Raw genomic sequence first — 14902 nt, 5'->3', positions numbered from 1 at the left:
ACCATCGACCGCTGGCCGCGGGGACTGACCCAGTCTACCGAACGGGTGAACGGTCGGAGGGGCGCCGATAAAAAGCCCGAGCCATGAGGAAGTGGCGTCGGCGCTACGGCGCAGATCGGACCGGCCCGGACACTCCACGTACCCGGACCAGGCGCCGGCGAAAGCCCATCTTCCTCGAACCAGAATCGGCACAGCAGTGAGATCGGATGATTCAGAAAGGTGGAATGCGTGCGGACCCTGCCATAGAACCGTCTCCAGCGCTCTCAGGCTGGGCAGGTACCACCTACAGATCCAACAATTAGGTCAACCCTTTGACCTTTTTCTTGAATTGAATTGAATTGAATTGAATTGAATTGAATTGAATTGAATTGAATTGAATTGAATTGAATTGAATTGAATTGAATTGAATTGAAGAGGTTGCGGTCCAAGCATCCAAGTCAGGTTTGGGTCTCATTAACATCAACTTTAATGTAAGAACTTCTCCTTACGCGCCTATATTGCTCTGCTAAAAAAAGACTCCACTAGCGACAAGTGGCGTCGTAAAGAGCACTTGATTCAACGGGAGAAAAGTCCGTATTCTTCCAACGCCGCTAATCGCTCTCCAAACATGACATCCTGCGTGGCCATGACCCTTCTGTCGTGCTACTAGTTCGCCGGTTCGCGAGTTTCACGCAGTTCACCTTCCCGCTGCCCTCCAGTTTCCACCGGCCCGATCCTCTTAGCATTCCGGTCCGCCTGAGTCGAGCGAAAGGAAACGTCCGACCGACCGCGGCGGCCAAGTGAAAATACCACGGCTGACTTTGACCTGACCATCTAACTGTACTTCTGGGCGTCCCGACAGCGGCGGGGCGGCCGGCGGAGTTTTTACTACCGACGCTCTCGCAGACATGGGCCAGCCATGTTACCGTTATCAACGGTCGTTCTCTTCAGTTCGGGAGCCTTCTTCCGAGTAGATAATTCAGGTTATAGGGGCACGCCGAGGAGAGGACCGCCTGGTCTGCTCGGACTGACCGGAGGGCACAGCGGGTGGGCGGAAGACGCTACGGACCGCCCGCAGAGCGCCGCGCCTCACTGGATTCCGGGACAAATTCCAAAGTCGGAGTGGTAGAATAGCCGGCTTTCAGTTTCACCTACTACGCTACGGTCGTGTAAAAACGATATAGTAGGAGAGTTAACGCAAGACTGAAGGACTGAAGCTGTTTAACAGCGCTCTTAATATGTTTAATGATACTGATGCTAAAAAGCTATTTAAACTTTATTACAGTCTGTGCAGATAACTGGGGTGATATACAGCATGGTTTTATAAAGTTATGACAACCACTTACATAATAATTGTTAAAGAAGCATGGTGACACAAAAAAGGCTTTTTAATGTGCCAAAGAAATTCAACAACATGAAATGTGTCGCGCACTAAGGTAGTGAATAAATTAAAGGTCAAATCGCATATGATAGTACGAGGGTGAAATACAGGCAAGTAAGTGCAATCTCGGCATTAGCCCGCGAAATGAATAACTATTTAGGCAGCTATGTAGCATTTCTGCTCACTATCAGCAGTTGTTGTTACCTCGCGGAGACGTGTGGTGCCCGTGGCTGTGCCGCAGGACCCTGGTAGTCAGTCCACCGTGCGGTCACGCAGTGTGACCGTGGCAGTGTGTGGTCCAGCCGCGGCACTGTCCTCGGCCGTCACCTCTCTGTCACACGGCAGCGCGCCTCGCCACCTTCGCGCGCACGGCAACTGCACTCAGGAAGCTGATGAAATCCCGCGCTGCTGAGACGATCAATCCGACAGCGCTCGGCATAACACGGCACCCGTTGCAACAGGGAAGCCTGTTTGATGTCTTTAATAAGTCTCGTCGCTGCAGGACCCGCATATAATAAGCTATCGTGCAAAAACAAGCATTTCCAGCACGATTTCGGTTAAAAAGTATGGGGCTTGCAGTATGCCAGCAGTATGTCGTCGCTAATTGTGAGTGTCTTATAGCCTTGCCCTTGCGACCGTGACTGGTCAAAGTGTCGCCGGGGCGGACACTCGCCACGGTGGATGGACACTCGCGGTGGACACTGGCCACACAGGCACGCGCCGGAGACGCCCGGCGCGCGTCTCCAGCAGTTATTGCTAGGTACTCACCGAACGGTGGATCGGGTCTGCTATGAGTCAGGACAGCCTGCGTCAGCGTTATATAGCTGCTCTCGCCAGCCGTCGCAGGGTTGCCCAACACTCATGGAGAGAAGCTGGCCATCGGGGAGGGCGCTGCAGGCCCCAGTGTTGCACAGTTTCACCGAGAACACTCGGGAGATGGACAGTTTCAAGAAAACAGTTTGGTAATATGTCTGTAATAATTGTTCGGCGTGTTTTCCAGATCCATTAACTTGAAATTCCTTTATATGTGCAGCTTGATGAAAAGCAGATATGAAAAGCTAACTATGTCATTCAACGTCTCTTAAATTGCCTTTCGTTCCTCTATAAATACATTCAGAGGCGGGCACAACGCACACGATCACAGCGTGTATTTCGAAATCTCAAAATGCATGTCTCAGGCGTCATCATTTACGAAGTAGAAATCACGGAGCTTTTTGAATCAAGAACAAGTGGAGATTGTCGAGATGAAGCTTCTATCCATGTTCAGACAAGCTTGACCAGAGACGCACCTGTAACGATGTCACATGTTGGTGTCTTTGAACAATCGCTTTTGGATCATTGTCGATTGGAGGTTACGAACACAACGTTTCAGAGTAGGTAGGTATACGTTGCACTTTCTGTTGATTCCCTTCTTTTGCATTTTAAGCCGCAACTTGAAGATCCTGAAGTTTTCTTGAAAATCTTCTACTACGGCTACCAAGTCGGAGATAGATTCTCCAAGTTGGTATACTAGCTTTGGCTGGTGTTTGATGGGCTTGACCTTTCATGCAAATAAATAAGCAAACTATTGAAAGGATGGAGAACCAATCAGGGCTGGCGTTTTAAAGCACAAACAACCCTACAAGAACCAGACAGCTGCTGTGTTATGGGATTCGGTAAGGACGTCTCTCGCGGCGAGAGTCATGACACGTCTGACGTCATCACGGCTGACACACTACTTTTGCGTCCGCCTTCCAACAAATCGCTTAGAATTCTAAGGAACCGGGCGCGACAGTTCGGGGGGTCCATCATGGTCAGGGTGGCGGTCGCCGGAGGTCATCAAGATAGTGTCCGCCTGGTGCGTGTGCTGTCAGCCTCTTCCCTATAGGGAGTCGAGCGGTTACCAGCCACGCCAGCGGGTCACACCGTACCGCCGGCCGGCCATGAAGGTCACAGGTCAAGGTCACACCAGCAGCACGTCTACTGCGCCCCCTGACCGGTTGTTGAACTGGCTGGCACACAATAAAGAACAGAAGTATGCACCCTGCATCGAAACGCTGTTTATCAGATGGTGGGACGAGGGGCGCCGGCGGCCGGCTCTGTCGAGCCGAGGCACGCGTCTGGCGGCCCGAGTTGCCGCCCGCCTGCACCGTTCGGGCGTCCTGCTGACCCTCCTCGGGCGGCTCCGCGGGCCGAGCCGGGCCGCCGCTGAGCAGCATGGTCACGGTCGGAGGCGCAGCGGTCAGCGGGGCGAACTGCAGAGACGCGCCGCCACTTTCCCGGGGACAGGGCGGGCAGAGAGCCCACCCGAGTCAGTACCTATATCGTACCATCTTCCTCCGGGAGCGCAGCGCGGTGGAAATGTTTACGGTGGGTTTCGGTGTGGGCTGCAGGAGCCCACCACCCCTGGCCCCTGGGACCGGTACTCGGAAACACTGCTTAAAAACCGATGCGTCGCCACGTCGGCTGCACATCCTGGATTCTATGTTTAGCTCTCGTAGCTGCGCATTTGTTTGGGGGAGCCTCGACTGAAAGTCGATGAATGGCTCGGCGGTACAAAGCATGACAAAATAACAATGATGGAGGTCATTAATAAGATAATTTATCCAACATGCTATCATCCAACTCAAAATTCATTGGATGTCGATGCTCAATGCTGGCTCCAGTCCAGCTGGGTTAATTGGTTAAACCAAAAGACATATACTGGAAGAGTAGATACAGCAGTCCGCAATCCTCATCTTCCTTGACCACTTTGGAAAAAGCAACTAAAAGATTGGAGGATGATGGTTGAATGTTCATATTTACTTTAAGTGAAGTGCATTTAGTTTTTTTTAATTGTATGTTTGTCAGCGCCACCCAATAGAGTTTTGGTGTTTTACACATTAACTATTGGAGACAAGCGTTGTAGTGCTGCTTTCCAGCATGTATAGTGTAGAACCTTCTCCCCTGCGTGGCTTGCGTATGCTAAACAGCATTCCAAAGGCATGCTGCACATTGGACCATGGTTATTTAAAGTAAGATGAACTCCTGATGCACCCATCTAGTCCACCCAGTTTGATTCAGTTAGAATAAATGGCATAGCCAATGGGGGAAATCCCAACCCGGCGTCCCATCTCTAAAGAACTGATGCGACATCGAAATGTACTGTTCTGAATCCATTGTCAGAAAGGGACAGCTACTCGCTTGAATGCCAGTCTGGCTTATCTGACTACCTAATTTTCGCCGGCAAGCTCACTTGCTGGACTGCTTTGCAGTGAGTCGCATGCATTGTGCATAAAACAGTCCCCATAGCGGCAAAATAGAGGCGCTTGGTGACGTCACAAAGGCTACAATGCCCCGAAGTTTGTATGACTGCTGATGATTGACTTGAGGTCATCACCCAGTTGTAACTGGTATTCACCTGTCATGGTTTTTTCTCACCAGAAATGGAGTATCGGCAACTGCAAAACAGGGCTGAGCCGTTTTGAGAAGGTCAACATAATTAACACACGCCGATGCATCTTTCCCGCACATGTTGTAAAAATTTTAGACCCAGGTCTTTCAAAGTCAGGCTTCCAGGTCACGTTAAGTGACCTCACCTCAGAAAGACTTAAAATCTTCTTCATTGCTGCACAGACTAAACGATCGTCTTGAAACTTTTAGCGATTAATAAGAGTAACAGCATGTACAAAATCTATTTCTCGGAATTTCAATATCGGTAACCTAAGGTCAGGTCAATTTTGCGACATATCCATTACTGGGGAAGTCGCAAAATTGACCTGGCAAGAGAACATTGAAGTCGCCTCTTTTGGACGAACGTCATTCCAAACACTCTCAAACATCGGGTACAGGTAAACTTGACAAGCTGAAACGAAAACATAGCTCCCGTGACCTCTCTTATGTCTCTGAGGTCATATCAGGTCATGAAAGATCCATAGCAGTTTTTTGACAATAACTTTTGATAGAGACATGCTAGAGCGATGAACACATCTCAGAAGTGTTAAGCTCGAAGATACGGATCAACTAATATGCAACATGACCTTTTCCGGTCAGATTGCCTATTTTAAAAAAAATGTTGAAATAGGGTACATTTTAACTTTGATGACCTCTGTTGACCTGACCTTTGACCTGACCTACAGAATGACCTTGATCTGTGGTCAAATTTTCAAAATGACCTTTCAAGGTGAATTTATAGTTCATATGACGCATCTCGATGAGAGAAGCACGATGCTGGCAAAATAAATGTCACTTTCTTGAGTCAAAAGTAATTGCAGATTTTTTATTATAAAATGGCTATCCTTGAGTTTTTGCCCTATGAAGGCTTAACAGTTGACCTGAGGTAAAATCTGTGGATACTCCAAAAACAAATATTAAAAGCACTATCAAATGCGCTTTTCCGCAGCGCTCTAGCTCTATTGGTTCCCGAGTTACGCGCCGGCATTAAAAAAATGAAATAGGCAACATTTTAACTTTGATGACCTCTGGTGACCTGACCTCTCACCTGACCTAGGGAATGACTGAAATGCTTTCGTCCTTCTTTGGGCGCTCTTTCGAATGCCGCTTATTGCGTGTCGATACGTGGCCCAGGAGCCGAGTTGGATTGGATGGGAGGGGGGGGGGGGGGTAGTTTAGAGACCATCACCGGCCCGGCGCGGTTGGCGCCGAGTACCGGCCCAGCGCAGGTTAAACAATGCTACAGCCGTGTTGACTTCTGTTTTATTTGGTTATAAGTATTGTCATTGCCAAACAATTTACTCAACTGTGAGTTTTTGCGTCAAACAAAACGGTACCCGTGCTCTTTAGATCAGACGTGCACACTGCATAATGCATATGTATTATATGCAGCATATCATGAGATGATGCCCGGTTGACCAAGCTCGCTAAGCTGCGACTCTCGATGCCGCCTCGGCAATGATGCTGTCAGAAAGAACCCGGATTCTCACTACGCAGCACTGGAAATAGTTGATTAATTCCGGCTCCCCACAGTCTGATGACAGCCGCCGCTCCTTTTGCGATACGGCGTTACGTCATTCAGAATCCTATGCGCCCTTGACGACGTCCCAATCGTCCACACCCTCACACATATCTCATTCAATGATTGGCAACTTTTGACGACGAGGAAATGTCATCCCCTCTTACAGCGGATTTTTCTTGTGCCCAAATGTGCCGCGGCGGTAACGGTCGGCGCTGCAGCCCGACGGCCAAGGTTACACACCACTGACACCGATCAGCGTGCATCTGCACATCGCAACAGTCGCCCGACAGCGCGCCGCTACAGTGGCCGGCGACAAACCGTCCCGAATGGCGCGCCAAAACAGGCGCTCCGCCCGGGAGCGCCGGCAGGGGATTAGATGCCCCGCTCGCGCGGTATGTTAAGCCCCGCTTAGTCAACATACGCGATCTGGCTGTTGTGCTGCTCGTGCTCAACGAGAAGACTACATAGACCAGTAATAACCTTTTCGGTGTAAAAAAGAAGTAAAACATTTTACAACTAGAAAATCGCGAAGTGTTTATTTCCTTCTTTCAGATGCTAAGCGCATTTGCTAATTGAGAAATGCTGTTTGGTTAAGGTCAACAATGAATAGTATCACGGGTAGGTGCTTGTGTGAGATGAATCATTCGTGTGAAAAGCCACGCGCTTCAGCTCACTAAGCTGCGGCGTTCCCCTGCCATGGGACGTCTCCGGGAACCGTACACGATGACGCCAACCATCCCGGAAGAAAGGCGACGACACTCCTTACCACCGTACCAAATTGATGTGCGCCGCCTCAGGGTCCCCGACAAGTGGAAAGTACGCGCTCTCGCGCTCACCGAGGGCACCCTCCGTCGCCCTTCAATCGCCTCGCACCGCCGTCATAGCAAAGCCTGTTGGACCTATGCCAAAATGATTACCTGCCATGCCAAACAGACGATGACTCGGCATAATTCGACGCCCGGGTTTGACGCTGCTCGTTCTGTGCTGCTAATTTAGCGTAATAATAATTCCGGACATAAACACTTTTTTCATGCGCCGCTCTTTACAAGCAGCAGTTAGGTAACATTGGTTATGCCCTGCCATTCCTTATGCATATGTATGCATCATCTGCATCTTCGTCTTTCAACAGATCACATATTGGCAGAGAAGCTGATATAGTTATCAATTTTATGGTCCATTTCATAGGTGCAGCTCATGGAAGTTTGCAGCTGTTTTGTCATTCAGCTGACCCTTGTTGTTAGCCGGGTGATATCTGTGAAGCGCCGGTCTTCTGAAGATGCTGTCACAGCTCCTTGTGGCATCACGTGATGCGCGGGAGGACGTAGGTGCCCTGACGCAGCCTCCGAGACCCGCTGACCGTCGTCCGGTCGAGCTGTGCCGGTTTGTTGCTGGCTGAGCAGAGCTGTATACCTGCTCTCGCAACCCCCGAGCTGTAGCAGGCCTCAGCCCTGAACGGTACGGACCGAGATCTGACTCTGCTCTTTAGGCAGAGCCGTCCAAATACGGAGTCCTTTGGTATCCTTTTTGATCCGTTACATTGTTGTCTGGTTATATAATGATACCGTCTGCGCTTATCTCCCGAAATAGCAAAGGCACAACTAGGTGTGAGCTGAATGAATTGGCTTGTTTTATACAGTGCTACTTCAATTTATTTATATGTTACGTAAAACCATCGACATCGTATTTGACGACTGAAAAATCACCTCTAAAAGTTTCTTTGAGTAGAAAGACTGCGTTGTATCACATCAATAATAATACAATTAGAATAATAGTTTCTGAGGGGTAGTTTTATGAGAGACATATTCAAAATATTCTACTACACATTCCGTCGCGCTTGATCACGATTTGAAACGCCTGTAACTACTATCTAACTACAATATGGTATTCGTATAGCAAAACGTTATCCATGACAATACATTTATCATTTCACATGGCCATTGTGCGAAATATAGAAGCGTTTTCATGCAAAATATGCATTTGTTGAATATGATTGGTTTGCGTAAAACTATCCATCTTGTTAGGTATTATTTACGGTGTTATGATACCGGTTGACAAATAAAAGATATATTGGGACTTATCAAGCGTGGCTCTGTTCCACATTTTATAAAATCACAGGGTGAGAGCACTGATATACACGAATTAGGTATATAACACATAATTGCCAAGTTAGTTAGTTCTTAGGTATATTTGCATAGAATGTATTTACGTTTAGTATAGGTAACTTATTACATAATCATGCTCCACACCAAGCGGTATTACTCACGCGTGAACGCTGAACTATCATTAATCTGCATGCACAAAAGAACAGTTAAGAAAACAAAGAAAGACATGTTTTAGTTGTAAAAAAAGACGCTCGGCTCCGACCTTTCCGGATTCGTGGGCAAATATGTTTAATTCTTCGACCTTAGTTGGCCATAAAGAAAAGCCTGCTCTTTCATGTGATCGAAGTCAAGGTCCATGAAATCAGATTCCGGGCTTATTTTCTGGATAGGTATTTGCAGAAACTTGCGGCAAAAGGTACGACGTAGACGTAGTCAAATGAAATTTTATCATGGCAATACCTACCGTGGCATAACTAAATCACAAATGATATTTCGCTTTCTATTTGTTGCTTGACCATCTCTGTTATTCAAGAAATTAGTCTATCCTGTACCGGCTCACAATCTCAGTGACTATTACACGGGTGTTAGAAATTAAAAACTAGCTTATCATCTAAGGACCGGCCTTTTATGCATGCACACTATCTCGGAGATGATAAAGAACTGATGTTACACTTTTTAATTTAAATAAATCGGCTAACGTTTAATATCTTGCAACGATTCATCTAGCGCTTTTGCCATTTGTGTCAGTGTATCTTTCACAACGAAACTCATCAGCTCAAGTTGGTAGCGCGCCTTTCAATGAGGTCCTGGTGCTAGCGATTAAACAACACCATATCCGGAACCGAGCAATTGAATATTTAGCAGTAAATGCCGAAAGTGCTACAGCCGTTTTAATTCCCATCTTGATAGCACCGTCCCATGTACGGCAGCGCGGATAAGCATGACATCTGAGGAGCATCCTGAACTTGACTTTGAACAAACAGCATTCGATGGACCGTCACTGGACCGTGGCAGCCCTGGCGGTGAGGTCGCCTGCGGTGTCAGTTTGTCGGCAGAGACCGGGGGACGTGTGTCGGCCGGCGGTACTCACCGGAGAGTGAAGGAAGCACTGGCGGCAGGCACGGCCTACGGTGGCTCGCAGGAGGCGGCTGACCGGAGCGCGGCCGACGGAGCACTCTAATGGTGCGGCACGCCCCGCGCCGAGCAGGGGGCACTTGGGCCGGCCGCGGCGCGCCGCCTCCGCTGATTGGTCGCCACCACTTCAACGCGCGCCGCTACTTAAAACGGCGCGCGCCGCTGTGGGCGCGTGTAGTCTCCTCTGCTTGGCCAGAGCGCGTCTGCCCGCCCCCACCAGCCAGCTGCTAAGTCCCGTCGCCATGGATCTGCTCTCCGCCGTCGTGTTCGCAGTGCTGGCCGCCGTCCACCTGCTGGGCTGGCTGCTGACGAAGGAGCAGAAGGCGGGCTTCCAGAGGCTGCTGGCCGACTGGTTGCCGCTGGCTGGCAGGAGACCCACCCGACGCCCCCCGCCGCGACCCTGGGCGCTGCCCATCATCGGCAACATGGTCCAGCTCGGACTCAAGCCCAACCCGTACGAGTGCATGGCCGACATCAGCCGCCGCCTGGGCGCCGTCTACGGCCTCAAGCTGGGTCCCACAGAGGCCGTCGTCGTCAACGACATGGCCAGCATCCGCGAGGTGCTCGTCACCAAGGGCGACCACTTCGACGGCAGGCCCAACTTCCTGCGCTACCACGAGCTCTTCGGCGGCGACCGCGACAACTGTGAGTACCGACAGCTTCCTCCCCCAGCGCGCGGATGCATTTTGATCGGGGCTGGGGCCTGCAGACCTGCTACTGACTGGGGTCAACAAGCTAGCTCTTGGCTTCGTAGTTAGCAGAGCCTTGTACCTTTTAAATGCCTTTTTTATTCTTGCAATGCGAAAAGCGTATATAATCTGAAATATATCTCAGTAAGAAATGCCCAGATAGTGTCAGCCACTGAACTTTCATATCGAAAGACCCCAACAAATTATATGAGACTGTTGGCACGCAGACTTCGACTTTAACTTCAGCCGATTTTCCTTAGTGCCGACACTCACGTACCGCTGTATCGTAGAGGTACTAACAATGATCTGCTGGCATACCAGCATGATCTGTTCCTGATTAGCTTTATTTGCTTTAGTTTCTGATTTTAGATTAGTACGAGCATGGTTCGCTTTTGACCTGTTTTCATAGCAACACGAGCAGTTTTTGGCCAGCTGCATTGCCAGTTGCCAGAACGGCAGAATTAGAATCTGATCACTTTCTTGACCAGCAGCGTCGCTTTCTGACCTGCTTCTGTACCAGCACGTTTCATTTATGACCAATTGCTAGACCAGCCGACTGGGCTGCTGAGCTGACCGGCTGCCTGCCCAGCGCCCTCGCCCTCCGGTGGGAGGGCCGAACTGGGGTCGTCCAGTCCACCCGGAGCCATGCCATCGCTCGGTATTTCCTGTGTGGCTCGTGGCGGCGCACCGGCCTTCCGCCACGGTCGCCGAGCGCGCCGGCGAAGGTCAAGTTTACGTTTGTTTACGGTGTCCGGTCGCCGCCTGCGGCTGCCTGCGCGGCCTTGCGGGACGGCAGTGCCGGTCAGGGTCGCGTGCTGCCGGTCTCGCCGACCTATCCTGCAGCGGCTCGAGTCGGCGCGCTGCCATCTTCCGGTCTCCGTCCGGAACTGGCCGGGACACGCCCCTGCCGCTGCCGCACCCCCATCGCCCCAGCCCCCCGCACCGCTTGACTCATCGTAATGGCTGGGGTTGCCGGGTAGCGGGCCCCCGTCACAGTTGGCACGGAGCCCAAGGTTTTGGAGCTGGCCGCGCGGTGGCTGGGGCCCGGCCGTCCCGGTGCGTCGCGCCGCGGCTGCCGGCACGCCTCACACCCCGCCGGCGCCGCGCCAACTAGTTTGGTAATCCGCAGACGAGCTGGGAGCTAAGTGGGCGGCTTAGCGACCAGGCTGGGCTCTCGGCGCATCGCGGCGCCCGGTAGCGCCGACCGTGCCGACCTCTGGGGTAGCGGCACAGACCACCGTCGCCGTCTCCAGGCTGGGAATTTCCGCACGGCCCTTGCTTCCATCGTCAGTTGCTTGGAGCCGAGGTTTTCCGCACCGCCGGTTCCTGGGCCTGAACCCTCTGCCGCACGCCGTGCCTGCTCCCCGCGGCACGCCCATGAGGCGCTCTTCCCTGCTGCACACTCGACTTTAACAGCCGTCGGTCACGGCTCCGTCCCTTCGCCGAAATCCTAAACTCGTGGACGCTCGAGCGTAATTCTATCTCGGCCGGTTTACGAGACAGACAGTTTGTCCGACCTTAGAAATTCCTAAACGGCAGTCTGTCTGCAGGTGTGCGAGCCAGATCACCCGATTATTTCTGCCTTATCGACTTTGCAGACGTCGTTTCGTGGCGTCGGCGGCATTCATATGCATGCACGGGAAGTGAGGGCGCCCGGAGGCGGGTGGCCGAGTACACGATAAACATGCGTCTGACCCAGTCGTTAAGCTGGCGGACGTCGAGCCGGAGCAGCTTTCTCACATGGCCGTGGCAGCCCGGGTGGCTGTTGCTGAGCGACTCTGAACTTGAGCGCTGACTCGGCCAGGTGTGCCGTCTGCGGCGGCGCCGGCGCCCGACAACTAATGGCCACTGCGGCCCGTTTGAAGAGCGGCAGATCGTCGGCGATGAAGCGGAATGTGGCCGGTCCATTAGGGGAGGGGCGGGCCGCCGAGACGGCGGGACGCCGCTCGGGCTCCTCCCATTCATTGGACGGCCGTGACGCTCGCCGGGCCAGACGCCGCGCCGCCGCCGGCTCCGGGCGGGCCGGAACGGCGCTCTGCCCACTGATACCATCTGGGAACCCATGACTGCCGCCAGGCGCAGCAGTGCTTTTTGCCGCCCAGACGGACCGCTCGCTCGTCACGCCCCCTGATAAACAACCAAACGTGTGCGACGACCTCACTGACGGCGCTCTCTCGCCCTCTGCCCACAGCGCTGGCGCTCTGCGACTGGTCCAAGAAACAAGTGTCGCGCCGCAACGTGGCACGCCACTTCATGCACGTGCGGCCCGGCTCTGATGTCTTCCAGATGCTGAACGACTCGATCATCACCGAGATGCCTGCCGTGGAGCAGCAAATCCGCGCGGCCGCCGGGCGGCCCATCGACTTCAAGCCACTCGTACAAATGATGTCGTGCAACATCTTCTGCGACTACCTCTGCTCCGTCCGGTTCGACCAGAACGACCCCGAGTACCAGCGTCTGGTGCGCGACTTCGACGAGGTCTTCTGGGATATCAACCAGGGCTACGCCATGGACTTCATCGAGTGGCTGAAGGTGTTCCGCCTTGGCACGCTGAAGCACCTGCGGAAACTGTCGAGCCGGATCAGGAAGTTCATCTGCGAGCGGATCGTCAACCACCACAAGGAGACCATCGACTACGACAACCCCAGAGACTTTGTGGACATGCTGCTCAGGCGTATGAACGTAAGTCAATGCCTATATCTGGTGAAAACATTAATTTTTGAGTGTTTATCACACATTGCTCATCATACTGTTAACCAATTTAATGCCTGTCATCTATATTCCATTATCCAGACGTCTTCTTTTTTTTCCAACAGAGCCAGGAAGGAGATCACGAGCGGATATCGGAGACGACGGCGCTCTACGAGCTGGAGGACTTCCTGGGAGGACACTCCGCCGTCGGAAACATCATCATGCAAACCGTCACACAGGTTCGTGCCTAATCGTCACATTGTCCACAAGATTAAATCGGTGCATAAGCTTCAAATGACCTTTGCGTGCTTCCCTCTTTTTTTTTTGTCCTCTTCTTTGTGTTGAGACGTTTGAAAATTTATACGCTGTTTTAGTAAGAAGGCATCGATTTGATTATTACTTCTGAAAAATGCTTAACGGTTTCAAGACATGCTGAACAATATTTAAAGGTGCAAAACAAGTGAAAAAATCAAGTGCAATGCATAAGGCCAATTACTGGCAAAATTTTCCGTGGGTGACAGATCTTTTCGGGCTTTCCACAGCTCGCGCGCCATCCTGAGGTGCAGGCCAAGGTTCAAGAGGAGCTGGACTCGCAGGTCGGTGACCGCCAGCTGAGTCTGGACGACCGCGCCAGCCTGCCGTACACAGAGAGCACCATGTACGAGGCGCTGCGCGTCTGCAGCAGCCCCATCGTGCCACACGTGGCCTCCCGAGACTCCACCATCGGAGGCTACGACATCAGCAAGGACACACTCGTCTTCATCAACAACTACGAGCTCAATACGAGTCCACAACTGTGGACCGATCCGGCCACCTTCAACCCCGGCCGCTTCGTGAAAAACGGAGCCATGGTAAAGCCCCCGCACTTCTTGCCCTTCTCCACAGGCAAGCGCAGCTGCATGGGCTCAAAGATGCTGTCCAACATCACCTTCCTCACAATCGGGTGTCTGCTGCAGAAGTTCGATATTTCGCTGCCCGACTGCCCCAAGAACTCGCGCATGGTCAAGGAGCACCTGGTGACCGGCTGTCTGGCGCTGCCCGTCGACTCCTTCTCGCTCGTCTTCAAGGAGAGAACCCACACGTGAGCGGTCTTGACAAGCTGACGTTGGTCGAGCCTCTGCTCGGCCAACTGACCGACGCGTGGAAAGCTTCTCCTCAACACGAGCCTCAAAAGCTACAGCCCAGTTAGTCTGTCTGAAAAGAAGCACTTCTTTGAGGCATTATTTTATGTTACAATCATTGCATGATTGCGTTCCATTTTTTGTCGTACTTTGGCATTATTTAAACTTTCGTTCTCCGTGCCGAGAAGCGAATGTCTTTGCGCGTCCTGTGTCTATCAGCATTGGCTGGCGGCTGTGATCTCCAGACGTGATCTCCTCCGAGGGCCCTCTTCTGTACCCACCGACGGGCGACCGGTGCGCGTCCGTCCACCGGCCACCGGCCGCCTCTGTCCGCCCACCGCCGGCCGCGCACACCGGCCCAGCGCCACTCCAAATATGTATTTATTGTTTGTGCGTGGTAGCGTAGGTGGACCCGCTGGCATTAATGAATAATGAGTAACTGGTGAGGATTTCTTTTCAACTTTTGTAGTATTCTTTTTTTCTTTGTGGAAGTTTGTCTTGATAAATTTGTAAATACCGCGAGGGCATAACGTAGGACAGGATCTATGATATTAACAATGTGATATGACAGTAGGATGCCAGCGGGACGCGGTCGCTCCCCGATCAGGGTTGAGGAAGGCCAGGCGTTCGGAGCAGTATCTCCATGGTGTTTTTGTGCGATGATGACGATTGTTCTTCTGGTGACGAGTGGGAGCGCTGGAGCGCAGGGGATCCGCAGTCCCGAGCGCCGGCAGCAGACGGACCGGATGCCCCAACCTGCCTGCGGCGGGCCAAAGGCAGAAACGGCATTACCCGAGCAACGCGACCCGAACCCAGGTTTGTACGAGCGCGCGCGCGGCGCCAGGGACCTAGGCGGGGTGTGCGGAACTGGA

The 14902-nt window shown here is 52.2% G+C and overlaps 2 protein-coding genes across 2 annotated transcripts in view; one reads left to right on the top strand and one right to left on the bottom strand.

Moving 5' to 3' along the window:
* Positions 1–9580, bottom strand: part of LOC122381965 (cholesterol 7-desaturase nvd-like) — a 35173-nt gene extending 25593 nt beyond the window's left edge. The window contains exon 1 of the mRNA XM_043366760.1: positions 9486–9580. The gene's annotated coding sequence lies outside the window, so the exon portion shown is untranslated. The remainder of the gene's footprint in view (positions 1–9485) is intronic.
* Positions 9581–9700: 120 nt separating this feature from the next.
* LOC122381963 (cytochrome P450 307a1-like) lies at positions 9701–14652 on the top strand. Its single transcript, XM_043366759.1, has 4 exons — positions 9701–10174; positions 12410–12900; positions 13035–13148; positions 13452–14652. The coding sequence occupies exons 1-4, from the start codon at positions 9772–9774 to the stop codon at positions 13992–13994; spliced, it is 1551 nt and encodes a 516-aa protein (XP_043222694.1). The 5' UTR covers positions 9701–9771; the 3' UTR covers positions 13995–14652.
* The last annotated feature ends 250 nt before the right edge of the window (positions 14653–14902 follow it).

The sequence above is a fragment of the Amphibalanus amphitrite genome, unplaced genomic scaffold, assembly GCF_019059575.1.
Source record: "Amphibalanus amphitrite isolate SeventyFive unplaced genomic scaffold, NRLGWU_Aamphi_draft 000131F_arrow, whole genome shotgun sequence".
NCBI classification, from domain to species: Eukaryota; Metazoa; Arthropoda; class Thecostraca; order Balanomorpha; family Balanidae; genus Amphibalanus; species Amphibalanus amphitrite.
This window is presented reverse-complemented; position numbering and strand designations above follow the sequence as displayed.

Coding starts and splice junctions, on each gene's coding strand:
- LOC122381963 (XM_043366759.1), top strand. CDS start 9,772: ATGGATCTGCTCTCCGCCGTCGTGTTCGCAGTGCTGGCCGCCGTCCAC. Junction 10,175..12,409: donor CGGCGGCGACCGCGACAACT/GTGAGTACCGAC, acceptor CTCTGCCCACAG/CGCTGGCGCTCTGCGACTGG. Junction 12,901..13,034: donor TGCTGCTCAGGCGTATGAAC/GTAAGTCAATGC, acceptor TTTTTCCAACAG/AGCCAGGAAGGAGATCACGA.